At 34.7% G+C, this 23,744-nt stretch overlaps 2 protein-coding genes across 3 annotated transcripts; one reads left to right on the forward strand and one right to left on the reverse strand.

Moving 5' to 3' along the window:
• The first annotated feature begins 6,709 nt into the window (after positions 1–6,709).
• LOC116773179 (transcription initiation factor IIA subunit 2) lies at positions 6,710–7,636 on the forward strand. Its single transcript, XM_032665582.2, has 4 exons — positions 6,710–6,911; positions 6,989–7,116; positions 7,184–7,290; positions 7,407–7,636. The coding sequence occupies exons 1-4, from the start codon at positions 6,840–6,842 to the stop codon at positions 7,424–7,426; spliced, it is 327 nt and encodes a 108-aa protein (XP_032521473.1). The 5' UTR covers positions 6,710–6,839; the 3' UTR covers positions 7,427–7,636.
• Positions 7,637–8,452: 816 nt separating this feature from the next.
• On the reverse strand, positions 8,453–23,565 carry LOC116773332 (proteasome activator complex subunit 4B-like). 2 transcript variants are annotated; one of them, XM_032665768.2, is made up of 24 exons: positions 23,109–23,565; positions 21,949–22,089; positions 21,291–21,407; positions 20,976–21,104; positions 20,694–20,738; positions 20,418–20,628; positions 19,974–20,127; positions 19,142–19,319; positions 17,564–18,988; positions 17,037–17,211; positions 16,505–16,801; positions 15,662–15,924; positions 15,340–15,582; positions 14,826–15,070; positions 13,910–14,037; positions 13,107–13,295; positions 12,602–12,797; positions 12,199–12,392; positions 11,682–11,800; positions 11,301–11,431; positions 10,718–10,845; positions 10,176–10,419; positions 9,514–9,884; positions 8,453–9,441 (listed from the first exon to the last, which is right to left on the reverse strand). In XM_032665768.2, the coding sequence occupies exons 1-24, from the start codon at positions 23,336–23,338 to the stop codon at positions 9,067–9,069; spliced, it is 5,928 nt and encodes a 1,975-aa protein (XP_032521659.2). In that variant the 5' UTR covers positions 23,339–23,565; the 3' UTR covers positions 8,453–9,066. The 2 variants fall into 2 exon arrangements, with proteins under 2 accessions (XP_032521659.2, XP_032521660.2); XM_032665769.2 differs by lacking the exon at positions 20,976–21,104 and having other exon boundaries at positions 23,109–23,564.
• Positions 23,566–23,744: the final 179 nt, after the last annotated feature.

The following is a 23,744-nucleotide window of genomic DNA, read 5'->3' on the forward strand; positions in this document are numbered from 1 at the left end:
TTCTAAAATACATTACCTCGAAAAAGAAGTAGTTGATTTAAAATATTAAATAAAGGATTTATCGGACAGGTACAACAAGAATGAGCCATTTGTACGTCGATCAAAGGAAAGGAGAAAATTTAGTGCAAATAATTAATAACACTGTTAAAAAGGCGGAAGGCACTCTTAATTTTCATGACGATATTGATTTTGTGACCAGAGTCAACGATACAACAGATCATAAACATATCATTATCAAATTTCAAGCTTGATATAAAAAAAAAAAACAACTTTTTATCATCCTTCCGAAGCTGTGAAGAGCTTAACACCATCTGACATAGGGTTTGTAGGAATAAATAACCGAATGTAGGGGCCAGGTCTGTCCATTGTGTGTTCACACACTGCTGACTTCGACGGGCGCCTATTTTTGATGTCTGAGATGTGTTTCATTCAGTTTGATAAACCACAAATCCTCGCTCATGAAGACAGGTACATACCGAGGTATTGAAATTAAAAAACATCCGAATTTCAATAGAGAAGATGGCTGGAGTCTATCCAACACCTGGGAGCCACTCCTTAAAAATATAAAATCCCATGTCCGTGACCACACCGCAGGACTTCGTAACACCGTAAGCGCATTCTGCCGGCATCTAGAGCGGTACGCCAGAAAATTAAGGAATCGATGGCGGTAGATGATAAATAACAGGGCCAATTAACAGACTTTCACATCTCGTCTGCCCGTGATCACGGTTGCTGAAAAGTAACCGAAACATTGGGATTATGTTGTTAAAATACTAAAATTCACGTAGTAAATCCGATAAATATTAGTTTTAATTTAATGAATACTCGCGAAAGTATTAGATCTCATTACATTTTATTTTTATTTAAGACCTTAAATAACTTCATTGACTCGGAATATCTACTTAACAAAATTCGACTAAATTGCTCTCGTCCAACATCACGTCTTAAACAGACTTTATGTTCCATTTTGTAGAACCAATTTTCTTATCAGATCCTATAATAATTATAATCATTTGTATATTGCATATATACATTGCTATTTTTTATCTGAATATCTTTTATTTTATTTGTAGTTTAAAGAACAATGCTCAAATAAATAATATATAGTAAAATAAGATTCAGATATACCTACTTTATTGTTATTATCAATAGGTTTCGTGAGAGAGGGCACTAGGGCTATAAAATCAAACGTCAAGCCTTACTTTATCCTTAAAGAGGCTTCGGATTTGACTTCAATGATGGATACGTAAGAGAAACATTAAAAATCCCAGAGAATATTGGTGCGTCGGCCTCCAGACGATATAATATTACGAGCTCAATAACGAACTCACTCGTTCGTCGTGCATTTGTAGGCGGTAGAAGTTTGAGCGAGAGGTATAACGGCTAAATCTCTCTACAAATTACTAAAAGACTTGGGTCTGGCCAGAACTAATATCAATTCATTGTTGGAACTTACTTCGAAGGCAGCCCTAGTAGGTTCTTTTCAAATTTGGTTAGGTAGTGAGAAGAGCTTGGACGGTGGAGCTGAGCGTTTAACCTCACGGTGAATCCATTGAACGCTAAGAGGTTTCGTCTCATTGTACACAACACATAAAATCGTTTTTATAATAATTTTTATTGCTTTCTTTATAAATGATTATTGTAGTAAATTGTATGTTTGAGACACGTTGCTTTTATTTTTTTTATGCTATATTTGATGGTGTTTTTTATTACTTATTTTTTTTAATGTAAGGTTTAATACACTCCTTATCAGAATAACTGTAGAAACAGTTCTGGCAAATTGTTTTTACCCTACTAATATAATTTATTTTAATATAAGCCGTATGTCTTCTAAAAAAAGAAAATAAAAATCAATTAAGATATTTTAAGAGGATTTAATCTCATTACTGTCGTAGAAAAAAGACTAAGAGATTGTGAACCCCAGACCTCCGCTATTTTATATAAACTGAAAGTTTGTCAGTTCATGCTCCCAACACAGGCAAGAACGATGGCAAATTATAAAGTTTGGGTTTGGTAGGTAATCGGTACTAAGACCCAGTTTCACCAAGCTCGGTTTGTTAAAACTTAACGAGGCAATTACTAACAAACCTTCGAAAATATAATTGTCTTTCAAAATATTTACGTCCGCCGATGAAAAATTAAGAAGGCATTATTAAATAAAACCTTAAATGAATGGCTACCAAATTATTCGTTCTTGTTATAACACGCCCAAATTCAAGTTATAGCATTTATAAATACGACATATTTGCTACGTTGATGATGATCTTAAATATCCCTCGATACGTCACTTGTTCGCTAATATATATCGTTGATTGCATAGATTTGGCAACCAAAAAGCTTTCTTTTCAGTTTACTATATGTACCTAACCTATCAAAATTGTGTTTTAAATTTACTGACATAAATTGTGTTTAATTTATAAGTAAAGAAAAGAGTGTCTTATTTGCAATGTCAAAGAAAAGCCGAAGGCCAAATTTTTCATCATATGTACAAAAATAAAAAAAATTGGTAAATACCTTATTAATAAATATAAGGAAATAGTCGAAAATGACAAAAACAGATGCCGTTAGTATGGCTACAAAAAATGAGGGGTGGGAATTTGTTAAAATATTTAAACAGAGTTTAGTACGCACGATACATCTAACAATCCAACAACAAGACATTAATTACTTTACATTGTTTGGTGAAACTGGGTTTTAAGGTGTGTAAAATACAAATCTAATTACATCAAATAATATGGAGCGATTTTTTGGTATTACCCTCAGAATATTATTAAAAATCATTATTCACTGCCAGACACTTAACGTCTGGGCAACTCTTGACATACACCCTTAATGTTAAGGGTATTATAATTCTACTTACGTTATAGCAAAACATGAATCAGCCAAAATATTTTATGCACGAATAATAAAATAGTCAATATTTCGTTAAAACCCGCGTTTGTTTGAGCACATCATGTATAATTTAAAAGCCCCAGGAATGGATGACTAAAAGTTTGTTACTTCTGTACTTATCGGTTTCAATTATATTTTAAGGAGTGTCGCCCTTTACTTACGCGATGCTCACCTAAAATCATGGACATGAACCGGTTCGTTCACCGGTTCAACATCACCTAAAATCATGGACATGAACCGGTTCGTAATTTAATATTGTAGAGCGGGCTTAAATATTGTAGAAAGATCTCGATATTGAGCGGCAGCGCGATTTCGTGACGAGATCACTCAAAACCTCTTTCCTTTTCTGTGAAATAATTTGATTACTAGAACATTCCAAAAAATACTCGTTTATATTTCTACTTGTTTTCAAACATTAAGAGTACGAATGTTCTAGTAAACGTATGCATAATAGTCGTCCTCTCGTCCACTTCAAAGGTCAATACCTTGATTTTTTTATTTCTTACTCATGAATCCGCCGAGGTGATATTCGTTTTTGATTTGAGTCATTACTCAATAGTAAACAAAAAGGTATAGTAAATGAAGACCCTTGAATCCATTATGAGCAACGATTAATCCAAATCAGAATGATTTTCCAATAAAAATCTTAATATTTCTTGTTTTACACAAAGTTTATCCAAGTTTCAAGGAATCAAAATTGTTCTTGTTTTGTCGAATCAGAAATGGTGATGATTGATGAATTCGGGCAGATGATGATGAGTCATGATATCGGACAGTTCACTTGTCCACAATCGGATTGCTTTTTCACAAAAACTTCAGGCTGTGTTGGATAATATCTAATTATTTTGTACGGCCTTTGATCTGATTTGGTTCCTTAAGTGTATTTATACATGCGACCTCCCGTATATGTTAATTGCAAGTAATTGTAGCCTCAAGTGTAGTATTTATGTAATAGTGATATTATCTTCTGAAATAATTTACTGCATTCAGAAAATATTGTGTTTAAATATCCACGGGTAGCACATTTGGCTAATGCGTCCCTGACTTCAATTCTCAATACTTTGAATACAGGTATATAAAAAATGGACACCAAATACTTCGTGTTCAATAAATATTGTGTAATTGTAAGTTAATAACTAGGTTCATGTTCGTCCTTCATGTTATGATTTCGCTAATTGATAATTGGTAATTGATCTCTCGATAATTGTTTACAAACTAATCTTTATTTTTTAAATAAATTAAAATCATCGTTGCAGTAAGTCATGCATAACACAGCAAAACATTGAATTTGGATAGAATTTTTCAATTTCCATTGAATTTTAATTTGCAATGAAACTTGCTCAATTCATAACTTTACTTAAACTTTACTTGGGTTTTTTACCTTAACTATTTAAAATATGGGCTTTTTATAATCAAGTGGCAATCTCTAGAAGGAAATCTTAGTTAAAAGATTATTAAATTTAAATATAGATGGTGGCGCTGGTATGAATAAATCCATAAACAAAATATAAATAATTATAATATGTGTCTGGGGTATATTTGTAGATACGATGTCGCTTTAACTATGCTTGAATAGATAAATAATGAGATCTAAGATTTTCGCGAGTATTCATTTAAATGAAAGTATACCTGTTCTTGACTGCATTGAGATTGTAAGAGGTAAGTTAAAGGATAACAATATGCCTATAGAATATGCAGAACTATTAAAGCATTGCCTAACATCTGGCTACCTCATGTGGAAGGATGAATTCTACATACAAGTAGATGGAGTTGCAATGGGTTCGCCGGTTTCCCCCGTTGTCGCTGACATATTCATGGAAGACTTCGAGGTGCGAGCCCTTTGCTCTCCTCCTATAAGACCTTTAATATATAAACGGTATGTAGATGACACCTTCACAATATTAAATAAAAATAAAACATCTGCTTTTCTGAACCATCTTAATTCTATCAATAGTAAGATTCAGTTTACTATAGAATTGGAGGCAAATAATTCTTTAGCTTTCCTTGATATACTTGTCATTAGGAATCCTGACAATACTTTGGGACATACTGTTTATAGGAAACCCACACACACGGACAGGTACCTCAACGGTAACTCGCACCACCACCCTATACAGTTAGCTACCGTTGGCAAATCTTTGTTACAGAGAGCCCAACACCTTTGTGATGCTGACCACCTAGAGGCCGAGCTGCAGCATGTAAAACATGCTCTCACCATCAACAACCTGCCCGTGCCTCGCCAGCATCGCAAGAACCACCTGAAGCCACCCACAGTTGAACGACAACCTGCGATACTACCATATGTGAAGGGAGTTACTGACAGAATAGGCAACATCTTGAAGAAGGTTTCCATTAAAACTATTTACAAACCACATAAGAAAGTGAGCCAATTCTTGAGACCAATCAAGAGTAACATTCCTTTACAACAAGCGGGTGTATACAAACTCGACTGTGACTGTGGCTTGTCATACATTGGACAGACGAAGAGGAGCATCGGTACAAGAGTTAAGGAACACATCTCAGACATCAAAAACAGGCGCGCGTCGAAGTCAGCAGTGTGTGAACACACAATGGACAAACCAGGCCACTACATTCGTTTTGATAAACCTCAAATCCTCGCTCGGGAAGACAAGTATATACCGAGATTAATTCGCGAGGCTATTGAAATTAAAAAACATCCCAATTTCAATAGAGAAGATGGCTGGAATCTATCAAACACCTGGGACCCCGTTCTTAAAAATATAAAATCCCATGTCCGAAACCACACCGCAGGACCTCAAGACACCGTGAGCGCATTCTGCCGGCATCCAGAGCGGTACGCCAGAAAATTAAGAAATCGATGGCGGTAGATGATAAATAACAAGGACCAACTGACAGACATTCACACCTCGTCTGCCCGTGATCACGGTTGCTGCAAAGTAACCGAAACGTCGGGATTATGTAGTTTTTAAATAATAAAATCCGCGTAGTAAATCCGAAAAATACTAGTTTCATTTAGATAAATAAGCCTTGACTAAGTTCTGAATTATTGTAGTAGTTGTAATTAAACTAACACATTTCAAGTGCAAATGTTTATTTTATTTATGTTAAATGTTTAATAATCAGTGCACGAGAAAATATAAGAAATAAATAAATAATTTTTTCCTTTACATAAATCATCGATCTTGAGTGACACAAAATAAAATAAAATGAAATTCCAGCGTCGACACATAAGAACTATAGAAATAAAATTTATATTATAAGCAATATAATACCGTTTTCTGTAAGCATTAGAATGTTAAATCCTTTGGACTGTATCACTTACAGTTTTAAATTAAAATTAATAGGTTCAAATTTAACTTATTGGCTTTCCTAACAAATCATATTTTATCATATATTTTATTAGTATAAAATATAGTTAGGTGTCATAAATTCAAAGAATACTATACATAAAATATATAAATAATAAAATAGTAATGTGAATAATACTGTTTGAAACATTGCTTGCTTGTATTGAGATATAAATGGATGTTTTTATGATATTATATATTAAAAAAGTATCTAAAAATTTTCTTTAACGCTAATAATAAGCTAATAATAAATATTGTGTACACACCGTGTGCTCTCGTCTTATATTAAATTGTTTATAAACTCCCTTCTGCATAGAAAAGACATTTGGAGGAGGTAATTTCAAACCAAAAATTAGTATAATAGTAACGCAAGATATATTATTTATAATTGTAGCATTAGACTGAATATCCGGCTTACATAATTTTTCAATAGTTACACAGTAGGTACATAATTACTCAATGTAACAATGGTAACACCGATTTTTTTTCTGTTTGACAAATGACAAAATCAAAACGATAATTATTGTTTTTCTTTTCCAAACATACACTCTAAATTATTGGCTACCTTTATTCTGCTTAAAGAAAGACTTACTTAAATATTAATTAAATATCGCAGAAATGTCATATCAACTTTACAGGAATACTACAATTGGAAACACGTTACAGGAAAGCCTTGACGAATTGATACAGGTAATTATTACTGTTTTATAACTTATAAAAGCCGAATTTTATCGATGTTATACCCTTCAATGGTCTTTTATTTTCAGTATGGTCAAATAACACCTACGCTCGCTGTGAAAGTATTGTTACAGTTTGATAAATCTATTAACACAGCATTGTCTAACAGGGTGAAATCTAGATTAACCTTTAAAGCGGGGAAATTGAATACATACAGGTACGGTACAATTTATAACATTCTTTTACTTTTCAATAATACATTGCTAAAAGTCTTCTTATTTTAGGTTTTGTGATAATGTTTGGACATTTATGTTGAATGATGTAGAATTCAGGGAGGTTCAAGAAGTTGCTAAGGTGGATAAAGTGAAAATAGTTGCCTGTGATGGAAAGAGTGAGTTGCCATAATTTTATTAAATGTCATCATTGAACTATGTTATTTTTGTTATTTATTACCGTATATAAATCATGTATTGTTAATATTGCCACTAATATTTATCATATTTTCAGATGTGGAGGACCGTCGGTAATGCTTGGAGCTCTACATGGACTATTTAATGTTAGAAAATATGTATATATTGGGGTCTGGTAATTGATATTAGGAAACTTCTCTAAATGCTAGTAATAATTTGTATACTCAAAGGCAAAAACCAAAAGTTTTGTTGTAAGGTAAAACTAATTCTAAAAATGCATTAATTTGTATTTGATACGGCTAAAGTGCTAATAAATTGTGGAATGACTTTGGTTTTATTCATGTTCTTTGTACATAACCTTACCTAGTTTCTAAATGTATCAATAATTTAACTATTATGTTTAAAAACAAAATTGTGTATTGTCATAATTCAACATTTTTGTATTTATTAAGATAAAAATTTCAAACTACTGCAAGAAGTGACCAATTCAGTCAACTGCTAAGATTGTAATAAAATAATGAGTTATGTAGTTATTTTATGTTAAATGTCACCAGAATGCTATGTACTAAATAATAATTTGAAAGAACCTTTTTTTATGCTATGGCTTCATTTACACCGGAATCATAGAATATTTTACCAGTGTCAAGTTTTTTATAAGTTGGACGAATTATAATGTTGAGTACTGTATGGAGAAAACACTTAATGAGCCACAAGTAATACTTAAATGTATGTAACTGACAATTTACTTCACAGAAAGAATGACTCAGATCCTAGCTTTTTTTTGTAATGATTCTTCATAAAGTACTGACTTAGATATTTAATAGGTATGAGAACGACAATAGAATGGTAATCGCTGTTTTGATTACTGCCAACAACTTCATTATTGTATTTGATAATGCTGATGCCAGTACCTATACATTTCAACATATTTTGTAGAAGGCAAGATATATTTTTTGTTAAAAATTGTTTTTTTTTTCTCAATTAATTATAGAAAATGGATTTGAATTAAAACTAAAAAAGGTACGGTTAATTTTTTAATACTGTATACTCAATTTATGCTACCTCCTTTTCATCTTCTGATAAATAACGCGACAAATAAAATAATGCATACAACATCTCGTTTTATTCAAAAAAAAAAAAAAATCTCGTTAATCATTATTTTATTTTATTACAATTCTATAAAGATAATACAATATTTTTACAATTTTTACAAAACCTCCCAGTTGACAGATGCATTATATAAAAAATAACCATAACCCAACAACCTCGAAGTCATCAAAACAACATCAAACAAGAATAACGTTACATGAAGAATGTAAATCTGTTAATATGTTAAGTGTACTAAATTAATAATGTTATAAAATTATGTAGTATTGCACTCCTTAGAAATTTTATGGACTGAAAAATCTGTAGCATAAACAGTGTTATAAATTTCGTTGGAAATACTAAAATTCCCATCAAACCTTTTGCATCAAACAGATTAAACATAAAAAAATAACAAAACTTTTTTTTTTTAGAAAGTATAACATTTTACAACGTATTTTTTTGTGACCGGAAATTTTTATGCAGTTTTTTTTTTCACTTTTACGCTTTATTATTCCTTTTGTTTTGTTTCTGGAGTCAAAAATAATTATAGAAATAAAATTGTACGAATAATTTGCTTTCTTATATATATTTTGAAGATTTACCTAAATTTTATAAACATCACCGCAATAATAGAATACCAACTAAGTTCCAAAAGCCAAAAGTGTAATTTCTTAAGCACAGTATGAGGGTGGAGATGTCAAATCGGCGAGAAGATCTAGTTCCTCTTCGGTGAGTTGGTCGCGATGTTTGGGCCAATCGTCTTGATGTGTTCGCCTGAAATCAGCCAACGCCGTCCTTATAGTGGCCGGTATTGGATCCGGAGCGTTGGTGTGTTTGGCCAACTCTTGCAACACTCGCCCAAGTCTTGGGCCAAGGCTGTAAGGTCGAGAGGCCACATATGCACAGAGTCCTAGCACGCCGAAATGTCTCTCGACCAATTCCTTTGATCTACAGCTCTTCAGGAACACTTTTATACTTTTCTCTTCGTCCGCCAGAGCGCGGCAGTGCATCAGTCCCGTAAGAAGTTTAGCAGCGGATTGACGAACCTGAGATCAAGTGATGGTCGCGTTAGTTTAGGACATACAGAAACCAAGCGGACGATGATATCAAATACAAACCTCAACACGGGCATCTTTCATAAGCTTCAATGCGAACTTCTCAGCTCGGACTGCCCGTTCCTGTTTATCACATAGCATAGGCAGGCCGTAGAAGAGCAACGGCTGGGCGAAATCTAAACACGCTAGCCTCGCCCACCACGACCTACCATCTGCGAGTGACTCTAAAACGTCCAAAGCCCTGTCGAAGGCCTGATAAGAATGGTTAGCTAGAGCGAGGCTGGCTAGGAACCCGCCAGCTGCCTTCGGTAACTCCTCGTGCGGTTGAGGGGGTCCTCTGGATGCGAGGGCGCAAGCAATGTTTACCAGCTGATATTGAACCTCCGTGTTACAATTCACACCTCGCACGGTCACACCCATACAGCAACGAAGAACTGGTGAAATTATTAGTGATTTACAAACGCAATAGTTCGACATCCTACTTATCAAGAATGAGTTTTAAAATATACAACACTATAATCTAATATTATTGTTGTTCGATTCTAAACATACATATCGCGTGATATAACAAAAAAAAATCGCAAACAAGAAAACTAAACAAGAATTTTAAAGAAAAAAATATAGAATGTTAAAAATGTACCGATAGGATGTCTTGTTATACTTCTCTCTATTACGAGGAGGAGTCAAACAAATTGAATGAAGCAAACCAAGCAGGTTTGTTGTACCTGTGGAGAGGAGGTTGGCAGCCCTGCGCGTGACGCACGAGCTGTAGTCAGTACAGCCGTGCACGTCGTCGGCGGCGGTCGTGCCGGGCGGGGGCGGCGCGCGGACCAGCGACCCTGACAGGCGGAGCGTGCCGTCTATACGTGCCGTCAGTTGTTCGGGATCCGTTTCCGTAGCATCCTGCTCCACCCTCACCGCTTCCGTTTCACCAGTAGCTTCGGCTGAACCGTCAGTTTGATGGATCATCTGCATAATAATAAAGACTATGATACCAAATGGTATAAGACATACATTATTTTCGTATTGCGTACTAAATTAACTACATATATTTGTTAACACTGGCTTCTGCCATCACATGTTTACCAACCGCGAGCTTTTAAGACAAAAAAAAATTTAAGTATTGATTAATACAATACAATATGATCAGCAGTTTTACTAATAGCTACATACAGTGGCTGTCGGGTTCTCTTCCCAGATAAATATATATAAATAACTTGGAAGAGGAGGAATAGCAGAATAAATTAATAATTTAATTGTTGCTTACCTGATGTTGTACAGCAACATTATCCGGTGATAGTCTATGCATTTGCCGCGACTTCGCTGTGACATTCTCATCCCCACCACAATCCCGCGGACCACACTGACATAGAGACGACACCGCCGTCTTTATAACTAATAAAAAATATTATTTTTGTATATAAAAGTTTAAATTGAAAATATGACGCCTGGGGGTCAAAGATTATGCAACCCTCGACATATGACGTTCAAGAAAAACTGTATTATGAGCATGTATATTTTTTAATGGAAAAAAATAAAGCAAATTTTTTTTTGTTGGAAACTTACACAATATATAGTATAATGAAAATATAGAAAAGGGATAAAAATACTTTTACAAAATTTAATATATATACTAAATATTAAAACAAATGTGTATCTTAACTATCATGTTTACAATGGGGACACAAAAAGCTACCACATTGTTATATGGAATGTATGTAGCGTTTCTATTGCTTTGTTTAAGACCTAGTGCTATCCAAACTAAAAAAATAAATAAATGATAACTGAATATTTTATCACTTTGACAGCTCATTATTTTATATAGATTGGTATATAAACTATAACCGTACCAATATCTCCACATTCATCATACAGAGCTGTCAATCTCGGCTTCACTGAATCTATGAATTGTTGGAAACAAGGCGCGTGTGACTCCCCGCCAGGGAAGATTAGCTCCGTGTCAAACATGGTCATTAGGATACTGTGGAAATGGAACAACATTATTTATAAAGCATAATTAAAATTATCAATTCAATTGACATGCATTTGTTCTTTCTAAGGATATAACATTAAAACTTTATATGTATGGGAAAGTTAAAAATTAAAGTGTAAAAATATGATGATGTGTATTTACAACGAAACTGTATGCAATAAAAGCTAATAATTAAGTCAATTTTTTTTTTTATGAAGCAGTTATATAAGTATGATTTGAGGCAATGACTTGTATCCACCTGCCAACAGTTTCTCTAACATTCTGGAAAGGGTGCAAAGTAAAGTTGGCTTCGTCCAAACGTTGAAGCAACACCTTAGCGAGCGGGGCCGTCCGCCACGACAGAGATCCGAGCGCACCCTGGAAATTGTTGATAGTTATATAGAATGATTGTTTTATTATGTTGTATAAGTCGTTTGAATATTTTTTTATATATAAGAGTAGGTTAGGTTATAAGTCAGTTTATTTGAAAGATTCTGAATTATACTATGACCAAAAAGGTTTCTCCCTTTCAAAGCCTATGAATGCAGCACAGGTGAAGTGGACAGAATTTATTCTTTATTAATATATAATATAATTGAATTTGATTCACAGACTGTAACTGTACAAAATGTATGAAAAATGTGCTGGGCACTGCTGTTATATACTATTGACTATATACAAGAGTCGTGTTAAGAGCGATGAAAGAGATTGAATTAAATATTTCAATAGTTCCCTATCTATATATAGTGTATTGGTGTAACGTAGCATATGCAGACCTGTAACGCATACAATCTGGCACATATCACAAACGACGTATGTTCGTTGTCCCAGTCCCCGCTGGCTCGCGGCGCACACAGCTCAACCAGTCTCCGTAGAACCTCCGACCCCCTTATGGGGTCCATTTTCTCAACTCCAGTGGCCAAACATGTACCCCAATCTTCCATTGTCTCGGGGGTCACTGATGTCAAACCTGGTTAAAAAACTTCAGTTTAGTTATTAGGGTATTGTGCGATTATAATTCAAACATTTTTTTACTAATATATAAAGCAGTAAAATATAAGTATGCCACATAATATCGTTCAGTTAAACAGCTAGAATTTCATCATGAAATGAGTGAGTTAACATTTGAATTGCACGGTTAAAGAGAACTTTTCTTTTGATTCCAGTTTAATAACTAACCGGCTTCAATGATGTCCATCGCTGACTTGTACATTTGCAGCGCTCTATCTCTCGGCCAGTATCGTGGAGCACGGAGCGCTGCAGCAGCTATCTCCGCTGCGAAGCGCTGCGCCGCTTCATGGGACAACGCTGCACAACGTAACGCCTCCGCCAACAGACGATCAGAAACACGCTCACCGTAATGAGAAAACACCATCTGCCAATATAGACATTTTAATATACTTTATTAGTAAGCGAATTTCTGGATCTTTTAATTGCAATGCAATGGACTGAATTAAATTTCAGAAATAAATAGCATTAGACCAAAAACATAAATATTTTATAATTTATAGCTAAAGTATATTTTTGTCACTGCAATTCCTCGCCATCGAACAAATCAAAAAAAACTCATTATTACCTAAAAGCTAGTAGGACTCAAAGCTGTGTTTTTTATATGATCGTTTATGTTAGAAAACATTTTCGTCATATAATCTAAGGTATCATTACCAATTACTGCGGTACGTACTCTGAACATGGCGAATCTTATTCCCGTAAACTTATCCTTGCCCTTCTTTTCTTCCACCGTATAGAAGGCTACCAGTCTGTCAATATTCCTCTGATCGCTGAAGAACTCGAACACGTATCTTTCACCTTCTTCCATATCTTCTGGCTTCTTATCCAAAGAGTACGTCTGTTCGCTAATCGGAGCTGCCACCTTAAATAAAACTTTCACTTTGTGATAGATGTCTTCAATAACTTCATAATAAAAGTTGTATAGCAGCGTCGTTCAGAGCCACATAAGAATGTTTAGTGTTAGATGAATGTTAGTGTAATTAGTGTAAGAATAACCACAACATATAATTTGTTTCCAAGTTATTAGAGTATGTATAGTACTTTAATATCTCAACTCCTACCAAGGTAGTATTCATTGAAATGGAACTAATATTTTTCGGATCATACTACGCGTATTTTATTATTTTAAAAACAACACACTACCGACGTTTCGGTTACTCTGCAGCAACCGTGGTCACGGGTCACGGGACCGTGGTCACGGGTCACGGGACCGTGGTCACGGGCGGACCAGATGTGAATGTGACCACAGCGCAGGACCTCGTGACACAGTGAGCGCATTCTGCCGGCATCCAGAGCCGTACGCCAGAAAATTAAGAAATCGATGGCAGTAGATGATAAACAACAGGACCCACTGACAGACACTCACATAATAAAATACGCGTAGGAACCTCGAAATATATCAGTTTCATTTGAATGAATACTCGCGAAAGTTTTAGTTCTCATAAAATACATTGATTTTTATTATGAAGAACGCACCTTTAATTTCTTCGGCCAAGCGTAAAACCCGCAGCAGTAGTTCCTCAGCCAGGGCTCGTCCCATTCTTTATCCGTTGTTATCTTCTTGTCCGGTGACCACATCGCCCATTCCAAGTCTTTTCTATACCCTGCATATTTTATCAATATTAAGTGTTGATGTCATAGAAACTTATCATCTAAGACACTCGGTTGGGTTTAAATAATAGCATGAAATTTTATGTAATAATTCTTAACATAATATATATATATATATATAATATATATAATATATAAATAATATATATATATGTATGTATAAACTGTAATTTGTCAGTGTATCGCACAATATGACAGAGACCAAGTTTTGTTAAATCACCTATATCTAATGCTAAATAATTATATCAATGAAACGAAACGAAAAGACAGTAACACGAACGAACTGCAAGAGTCCACTTCATGATTGTGCCATGAGGCACCAAAAAAATAAAATACTTTGTGACGCCTTCCGGTTTCCGCTGGTCACAACATATGTTATTGTCATAGTGTCTCAACGGGCCCACCGGACCAACAGTTGCTATTACAATAAGTTTTATAATACACATCTTAACTGAACTAATACTCAGCTAGTAATTATCCTATGCATGCATATATTTTCTGTGAATAGATGTTTTATTTATATTGTCTTATAGCTTATGTTTTACTATATATTAATAATTCAAATATGTTTCTATTAATATCTTCATAAAACAATCCGCAAATAAACCAGAGATTGTAATAAAGAATTTTTGATCTATATTTATACAACAAAAAGGTTGGACTTATTTTCGTGGGCTATTTTTTTAGACGTTTTTAGGCTGTTATAGCAAAAACATAGCTAAGGAACTACTATTAAAGTATTAATGAATATGTACTACAGCAGTAACGAGTTACAACTCGCCTGGTGTGAGCGTGCCGGGGCGCTTCACGCCGGCGACCTCGTACGGGTCAACTTCTATTTTCTTCAGCTTATGTTTTCTCTGCTTGACGCCGAAGTGCGTCAATCTCTGCGCCGCTTTCCGTACTTGGATGTTGTCGTGGAGGAGAGACTGCACCATAAAGCGGATGGCTTTAGCCGGATACGGCGTTTGTACCAGAGGACAGAACGTCAGCATCAGCATTATCAGCTCGAGGCGGTGCCAATTCCTGTAACACACATATAGATCATTAATATAATAAGTTGAATGTATGAAGGTTTTACTATTAAGAAAATTTCCTTTTTATTCTTAACTTCTTAATCGCGTCTTTATACAATATAGACAAAATTAAATATTTATTACTATAAAATTACAAAAAAAAAAAATACTGGCGTTATTCGGTAACACGCATACAAGATCAATCAGAATCAAACTGAAAAACCGCCTTTTGAAAGTCGGTTAAAAAATACCTACAACTAAAGTGTGTCCTATACTCACAGGTTGTGAATCTCGGCTATGCTGACCAAGTCTTCGACCAATTCTCTATAAACCAGTTCCATTTTATCTGAAGTCGCCTTCTCTCTATCTGCCGCCTTATCAAGTTTATCCTTGAGCTCATCGTTATAGTTTTCTGGAGGCAGAAGTGTTTTTGCAGCCTCTACAGCGTTTTGGGTCATTGTTAAACGAGTGTTCACCGCCGGGAAATTTCTATGAACCGATTCCATAAAGTTTTGCTCGAGCCTGGAAATATTAACGATATATATATATTAACTTTCAAAGTAATAAATAAATATATATATACAGTTCTATGTTAACATACCTTAATATACTGGGTTTCTCACTGAGCGGGGCTCTCATAACCGCTGGCCATAGCGCCCTAACTACTTCCCAGTCCTGTTTAGCTATCAATGGACCGTTTTTGGGTCCTAACATTATATACAAGGCTCCCTTGTGACTGGCGTGCCATTCGTCCCCTTCTCCCCCCTTAGTTAACAAATCTACCAAGCGTGGGACTATGGCGCGGTAGGAGTACGCGTAGTGACTCAGCATCCAGTACAAACGTATTTGTGCCAACACTCGAACCTGACGGAATGAACACTATTCATGTAAAATGTTTTAAAAATATATTAAAATAACGAATGGCTGTTGAAAAATTATTTTCCTTGTGATTTTAGTTTTACTCGACTTCATTAATTTATGATTATGTAATTATCTCATTGAAATATAATTTTATTAGAATTTAATTTCAAATAAAAATATAGAATGAAAGAATTATAATGAGATCTAAGACTTCCGCGAGTTTTATTCATTTAAATGAAACTAGTATTATTCGGATATACTACGCGTGCTTTATTTTTGTAAAAACCTACATACTCCCGACGTTTCGGTTGCTGAAAAGTATATCCCAATATTATTAGTTTCGTTTAAATGAAAGAATTATTTCGAATTTAAAAAATCCCATTATCAAGTTTTATTTTCTTAATTAATCAAGCTGTTTTTGATCTTAGTCTTTATTCTATATTTTATTTTTCAATTTTAATTCAATTCAACCCAACTAGCTCAACATTGATTTAATAATAAAAAATTGTTTTTAAAACTTTTTCCAACAAAAGAAACTAAATTTCCATTTCTAATATAATTCTAAATTATAATCCCTACTTACCGATGGGTAGGTGTTGATCGACAAGTCGTAAAGCGCGTGTAAAGCGTGAAGCGCTGTTTGAGTTATACCAGCCTCGCATACCAGATCCATCCTAGCCTCGTCTTGCAGTCTAGCTACATCGGCTAAGAGCATCCTTAGCCTAGCCGTATTGGCCGGGTCATCCCCTAAACCCATTCCAGTTTTGCCGAACGTCCCCCGTCCGTCCAAAGCTCGTTCCAACGCGCTGAAGGATCGCAAACGACCTTCAAAAGCCGGACCAATACGGACGCCTTTCATCAGAATGATACGTTCCCAAACCTGTGCGAACGAATGAATTAATAAATATCGAAGGAATGACTAACTAGTTGACTTTCATGGTGGTTATTGTTTTCTTTTCCTGTTAACCAAGTTGATATTCACAGTGGAACACATACTTATATAAAATTAATTTTAAGAAGCTCCTAGTCAAGAATAGATTTTTTAGTTCTTCTTATTGATATAATCTATGCAGTTTGAAGCCGGTCATATGTTATATACGAGGTATGTAGTCCACCTGGATGAGCATCTCCAAACCGCGTGTGTCATCAGTCTTTTCATCCAACAACTTCTTCTGTACAGCGAGTAATGTCCTTGTCATGGCCACCCTCAGGTTCTCGCCGTCTAGCGTCACAGAATATTTAATTCCAGTTGTGTAAGGCATGTTCGTCGGTGGAACTTGGGACTCCACACTGAAAGAAAAGCATTCTATTATGCCTCACTGATATTGTATTGTATACATACACTATAAAAAATAATTGATGTTCATAAATATATTAATAGATTCGAACGTCAAAATCCCTTATTTTTTCCAATGTATTCCAATTTTACAGAATAATTAAATTTACTACCGCTTAAAGTTTATTATACTACTGGGCTCGTGAAATAAGAGTAGTTTTTGTATTAGATGTGTTGTCCCCTATTACAGTAACCCAATCAATTTATAAAACGAATTCGTTTTTTCTTTTGCATGACGTATAAAAAACATGTAAAGAACTTCTTCTACGTGATATAAGTAAAGTAGATTCCTTATATTAAACTCACAATATTACTGGAGGTTCTTGGGGTTGCGGCATGAAGGAAGCGCAGGATAGAATAGCATTGAATATATGAAAAGACCTCGCCCTACGATCGCGACACATGGGCCTTTCATCGTTCAGCCATTGCTGAATCCTTTTTATTTCCGGTTTGAGGTATCTGTCCACTATCATTTGGGCACACTCTGCTTCCTCGGCGCATGGCACGTGCCACTTGAAATTGGTCTCCTTCAGGACGCAGCCGCGGCCCCACTCACGAATCGGCAGCCAAGTCTGCGGGGCGCTGTTGTAATCTTTGGGAGAACTCTTCCACTCCTTCAGATCCAGATACGACAAAGAGTTAAGGATGTTACTGACGACTTCGCAGGCTCGCGTCAAGGCGTACTTCGAATGTAGGCGCAGTATCCTATCTAAGACTGGTAATATGTTAGGAATGTATTTCAGTAGTTTGGTCCCGTCGCAGTCTACGACGTGTTTCAACAGCACGAGCCTGTAAACCAGATCACGCGGCGGATTCTCTTCTCTCAGAGCTTCGTCGTTCGCTATCAACTCCTGTATTTCTTCAAGGAGTTTCGGCAAGAAAGCAGATAATGTGGATTCGGCATCGATTCGTGAAAAAACTCTCAACAGCACGCCTACCATACTGCCGGATACGTTAGTTTCGAACGTCGAATCTGTTGCGAACGATTTGAATATCCTCAACGCTTCTTTGAAGATCTTTGGCGAGCACTGCATCAGGACTGCCGTAGACGCAGACGAGATAGCTGTTTCCATCACGGCGTCTGTTTTACTCCTTACCCAATCAGAATCCTTGGTGTCGAGACGGGCGTGTTCCATGACGCTAGATTGGATGATAAGAAACAGCCTATCGAAGAATATAAGGACAAAGTCTTCAAATCTCGCCGTCGATTCGCACACGAGCACTTCCTCCTCGGTCAGATCCGGCCAATACTCGTGAGCCGAGCTACAGTCTATGTATGGCACCATAGTACTAAATATAAGTATAAAGTGTAATGTCACTAGAGTCTTCTTTATGTCATTGGGATCCAGACCGGGTAATACTCCCAGTAGCAGGGGTACTACGTGAGTTTGACCTTCGGGGTAATCTGCGTCAACCCCCCGGAGCATCGGCCGAGCGACCGCGGCCACTGCAGACATGGCTGCCGTGACTCTATGCGGCTCAGTGAGCGAGTCCAACGAGGTCCGTAGTTTTTCTAATAGCGGAGGTATAACTATAGCTGGCCGTAACGTGGCCAGGTTTTGCAACGCGATCGATATATCCAATGAGCCACTTCTGCTGTAAACCGCCTGGAAGGTCGGTTCGAGGACGATTTTCACGAATTCTGTTACATCTTCGTCGCGCAGTTTGTAGCGCTCCGGTGTTGAGTTCTCCCAGGTTTTGTTTAATTGCGTTTCTCGTTCGCGACGAACTCTGCAAAATAAATTAAATATAGTTTTTATATATAACTTTTAGAAAGTAGTGTACATATATAGCGGTAATCGATATCAATGAAGGGCTTATCGAGCTTGTCAATAAAAAGTCTTAATCTTAATAATACTTTTCATATCGATATTGTCTCCTTACCTAAATATAAATTCTCTGGCAAGTTTTCTTAGTAGGTCCCGTAACTTGTATGACCATCGACCGGCGTTGGCGCTGTGTAGGTAACTCTCAATACCAGCTAGGAATGATTTGAGATGTTTCAGTACTAGACCGTCCGGGTTTATGGTCCACGCTATCCAAGTCGCTACGTTCTTCATGTCTATTTAAATGATAAAAGAAATATTGATATTAAGACACTTGAAGCCAACATCCTATAAAGACGTTTGTGTGTGCGAGTATGTGTACATAAATACGTGATTGCGTGTGTGTGAGTGCGTGTGTCATATGCATTGCATGCGTGTGTGTACGTCTTTAATCACAATGAAAATATTGGATTAATTTTAATGACATTTTGTTAATATCAATCGACGTCCAAGTATTGGTATACGTGTGTTTTTGGATTCAGAATTAATTTAAAACTTTTAGGTCAAAACTTAATGCAATGTAGAGATTGATTCGCTATGACGTATTTTTAATCTTGTTATAACTTTTAAACAAATATATTGAGGTTGAAATTATGGTAATTTAAACTTTAATTAATGCTTTATATTTTTTTAAAAAAGATTATTGTTTATTAAATAAATATAAAATCCAAACAATGAAAGATGTCCTTAACTATAGTTTAGCTGAAAGATGGCGCTACTGTCTTTGGTTACTACGAATTACTTTGGTCTATTTCACAAATGTGATCCATTTAATAAAAGCCTTTCTTAATTCTTAAGATATTTCATTTTTATCTCATGTATATGTGTAACTATAATGTCGTCTTTTAATAAATAATTAATATTTACAAAAACGTATATCTGAATATTACCAAGGGCGTGACTTTTGCTGTACTGCATGTCCTTGTAGCTGACGGGCAGATTCAAGGCGTGTAGGAATCTTGTGAACATTTTCGGTACATGAGGAGTCCAGTCTATAGCTCCAGGATTCTTCTTAGCGAGACCAGCAAATAGCACCATGATGTCCTGAAAGGCATGTACAATTTTATTTACCAACATTAAAATCTTTTAAAAAAATTAATTTGTACAATATATTCAGTAATACGGCCAGGATTTGTACATTGATGTTGAGTTGTAAGGTATTTAAAATTCTAAATTATATACCGAATATTAATTCCATTAAGAAGTAACTTGATGGATAAATTAACATATTCTTAAATTTATTTATACTAAGCTTGTATTTGTGGTGATTAAGGTATTTAAAACCTCATAGATTTGAAATTATTTTGGTAAAATTATAAATAAAAAATGCTTACCGATACAGAGCATTGTGAATTATAGCAGGTGTCCCATAAAGTCATGAGCTGATCAAACCAAAGGAGATGCCCTCGATTGGCGTATTTAGGGTGTAGCCCTGTTGGTATGAATGCTGTAATGGGGCCCAAGATCTGGGAGTTGGAAGACCACGGACATATCAGTGGCAACATTTCGTCCAGAATCTCCTCCGTCGCACTAACTTCAAAGTATCTAAAACATTGCATTTATGAAATGACGAGCATAATTTTTCTTTAACACCAAGTTATTATACTTACGGCCTTGCATATTTCACCATCGTTAGATAGGATCCTTCAAGTGATCTGTAACATTAAGACTATGAATAAAAATTGTACATAAAAAAAATATCATCAAACAACACCCATGAAAACCCTTCAATATACAACTTGATGTTCAGATGACAATATCATTTAGTCAGACTGATATTCCCAATTCATGATTAGTTTATAATCTGTGCAAGTGATTCCCAATAAACATGATCTTTACACATGAACTCCCTTCCACCAAAAGCACCCAGGAATACATTCTTATTATTTTACTTTGGAAACTCATTGTCATCCTGAATTTGGTACCCGAACATTTTGAGGGCATCGTCTAAGCCGGAGCCGGAAATAAATTTCCGAACCATGGTAATCACAGAGGCAAGCTCTGTTTCAGTCGTTTTAGGCCTGAACAAACATATTTGCTTATTTTCTTTGTCAAAACCTTCAAGTAGGTTTTACTAAGTAGGTAGATAGATAGACAATGTAATTTAAGTTGTATTAAGTGTTGTGTAACTAACAGATTAGTTTTCTATACCCAGTATTTTTTATTATTTAGTGTACATAAAAAAATGAAGTCAATAAATAACTTACGAGAGATACTTCAACATCCCTATATTTGTGGCGCTTGATTCAAACAACTTTATTCCCAATTCATACAAAGGACGCCATGGCAGAGTCATCTCTTCCGGGCTGATGAGATGTCGCTTCCTTTAATGAAGATTTGTGATTATACATTGATATTTATTGAAAAAATCTAAAAGACAAGTTATAACAAAGGTGGCTTGTTGTTTTTTATTTTTATTTCTAGAAGTATTTAAAGAAATTATAAATTACTACCACCTCTAACCATTAACAGAAAACGTTTATATAATACTATTTATGTATTCTCAAAGTGTTTCATTATTTGGGTGTTTCTGTAAAGGAAATTAATCCCTGCAACCCAGAGATAATAAAGAAAAATTCAGCATCATTCATTGCTACATGCTAAAAAGTTAATTTTTATAGATTTATTTCATTCTCCAACATCAATGGACTCCTTTATTAATAGCGGAATATAGTTTTTTATCATATGAATTTATGGTATAATTACTTAGTTCAACATAAACGACTAGAAAAAATACTATTACGAAAATTTAAACGCACTTCAAAAGTGCACCAATAAAATGCTTGTTTGATTTTAATTGACGCCAATGAAAAACCAATTGGTGCCTCTTTTATTGCTTTATTAGAAATCATTTCAAATACTTACTTTGTGAGCATCATGAATAAGGTTCCAAATTTTTGAACTTTCCCAGGTTCTAGCTCGGGTATGAGCACCAGTTCATAGATCAGTTTGATGAATGCTATGTGATCTTCCTTAGTAAACTTCAAGCCATTGATGCGGATATATCTATGGGAATATATGAAAATTACTTACAACTAAATTCAACACTGTTTTTTAGTAAATATTAAACCGACAAAGATATAATATATTTTGTTGTCGACAATAAAGAATGAGCAATATTTTTTATAGTCCAAAATTTAAAAAGTATGTCTGCCTTTGTACCGCCTGATATATTTTAAAAGAGATAAATAGTTTTTAACATGTTTATATACTCAAAAATAGCAGGTTATATATTAATTAATATTCATTTTGTTTTAATATTGTGATAAGCTATAGGAACAATTTTTTTTATATATTCAGAACCTTTTATTATTATGATAATGTATAAAAGTATCAAAAACTACCAGACTGAGTATATCTTGTAAACTTTTAGAACATAAATTCTGTGTCATGGTTGTAAAACTATTCCAGTATATAAATTTTTATATATATTAATTGTAACTTCGCAAATTTTAAAAATCTTACAATTTATATGTTTCAATTTGTAGGATTATTTATTCTCAATAAACAATATAAATTCCACATTCAAATAGGATCACAGTAAAATATTGGCAACATAAATCCTTCATATAATTATATAGAGGGAACTGCATTAATTATACCTACATATAATAATGTCTGTTTAAAAACTATTCAGAATGCATGATTCATGACTCAGCAAAAAAATATTTTGTTAACAAAGTTTTTTTTTAATTATTTACACATACCACTAATTTTAAAAATGTTTAGAGATATTTTAATTTTCCCTGTCTGGGAGTTCTGGGTTAAAGCCAGTTATTTTAGACATACAATATGTTGCCAAAGGTTGATAAACATCAAGCCAAGTATGTAATTCCATCTGACATATTGAAAATTACCAATATTTAATAAATGTATATAACAATGATTAATTAATCTTACAATGGAATAATATAAGTGGTTACCCATATAAAAATTCGTTGTTATGCATTTCAATAAGAATATTCTGTCAATTCTGTATCTAAAGTTATAATGAACTAAAGAATAGATTTAAAAAATATATTTACTTCATCAATCTGGATACCCAGACGCCGACACCTGGTTTCATTTCCCGTAACATTACAGCCTTAGCCAAGTTTGTCTTAACTTCCAAAATGAACTTCGCCGATTCTCTATCCAGCTCGTCAACATACGGCAGCAAGAAGTTGGTGAGTAGTTCCTTCTGGGGTTTGAACCCCAGAACCTTCAATCGGTCTGGGGTCAAAACCATCTCCTCGAACTCTTCGTCTTCAATCATTTTGTATTTTTTTTTGTGTAATTCACATTAATATTTTAGTTATAACATAATCTTTTTATTCTAACATTTACACTAATTTTAAGTCATAGTCTTAACGCTCACACACTTCTGGTTTCGTGTAATAAAATCAACATCAAATTTAAATTTATACAAGTCATCAATGTATTTCAGTGAAAAAGAATTTTGTACCGTCTGAAGTTTTGTACGTTCCTTTATACGATTTTTCTAATTTTGATTGATCATTGATGACGAAGTATTTTGAGTATTGCCATGCGTCATTATCAAGGTTACTTGTGACAAAATGAGATGCAACGTTCCGTTCTACACATCGTATCGAAATTATACGAATTATGTAAATAAAATTGTTTTTAATAGCGGCTTAATGCAAATATCAAGCAAGAAGTAA

The sequence above is a fragment of the Danaus plexippus genome, assembly GCF_018135715.1.
Source record: "Danaus plexippus chromosome 18 unlocalized genomic scaffold, MEX_DaPlex mxdp_20, whole genome shotgun sequence".
Classification (NCBI taxonomy): Eukaryota; Metazoa; Arthropoda; class Insecta; order Lepidoptera; family Nymphalidae; genus Danaus; species Danaus plexippus.

What these genes read in the sequence shown, in the direction of transcription:
- LOC116773332 (XM_032665768.2), bottom strand. Translation starts at nt 23,338, where the DNA reads ATGATTGAAGACGAAGAGTTCGAGGAGATGGTTTTGACCCCAGACCGA. An exon ending in GATGACAATGAGTTTCCAAA is followed by an intron (nt 20,739 to 20,975) that starts GTAAAATAATAA and finishes TTAATGTTACAG; the next exon opens with ATCACTTGAAGGATCCTATC. An exon ending in GCCAGAGAATTTATATTTAG is followed by an intron (nt 18,989 to 19,141) that starts GTAAGGAGACAA and finishes TTTATTTTGCAG; the next exon opens with AGTTCGTCGCGAACGAGAAA.
- LOC116773179 (XM_032665582.2), top strand. Translation starts at nt 6,840, where the DNA reads ATGTCATATCAACTTTACAGGAATACTACAATTGGAAACACGTTACAG. An exon ending in GCCTTGACGAATTGATACAG is followed by an intron (nt 6,912 to 6,988) that starts GTAATTATTACT and finishes TTTTATTTTCAG; the next exon opens with TATGGTCAAATAACACCTAC. An exon ending in GGGAAATTGAATACATACAG is followed by an intron (nt 7,117 to 7,183) that starts GTACGGTACAAT and finishes TTCTTATTTTAG; the next exon opens with GTTTTGTGATAATGTTTGGA.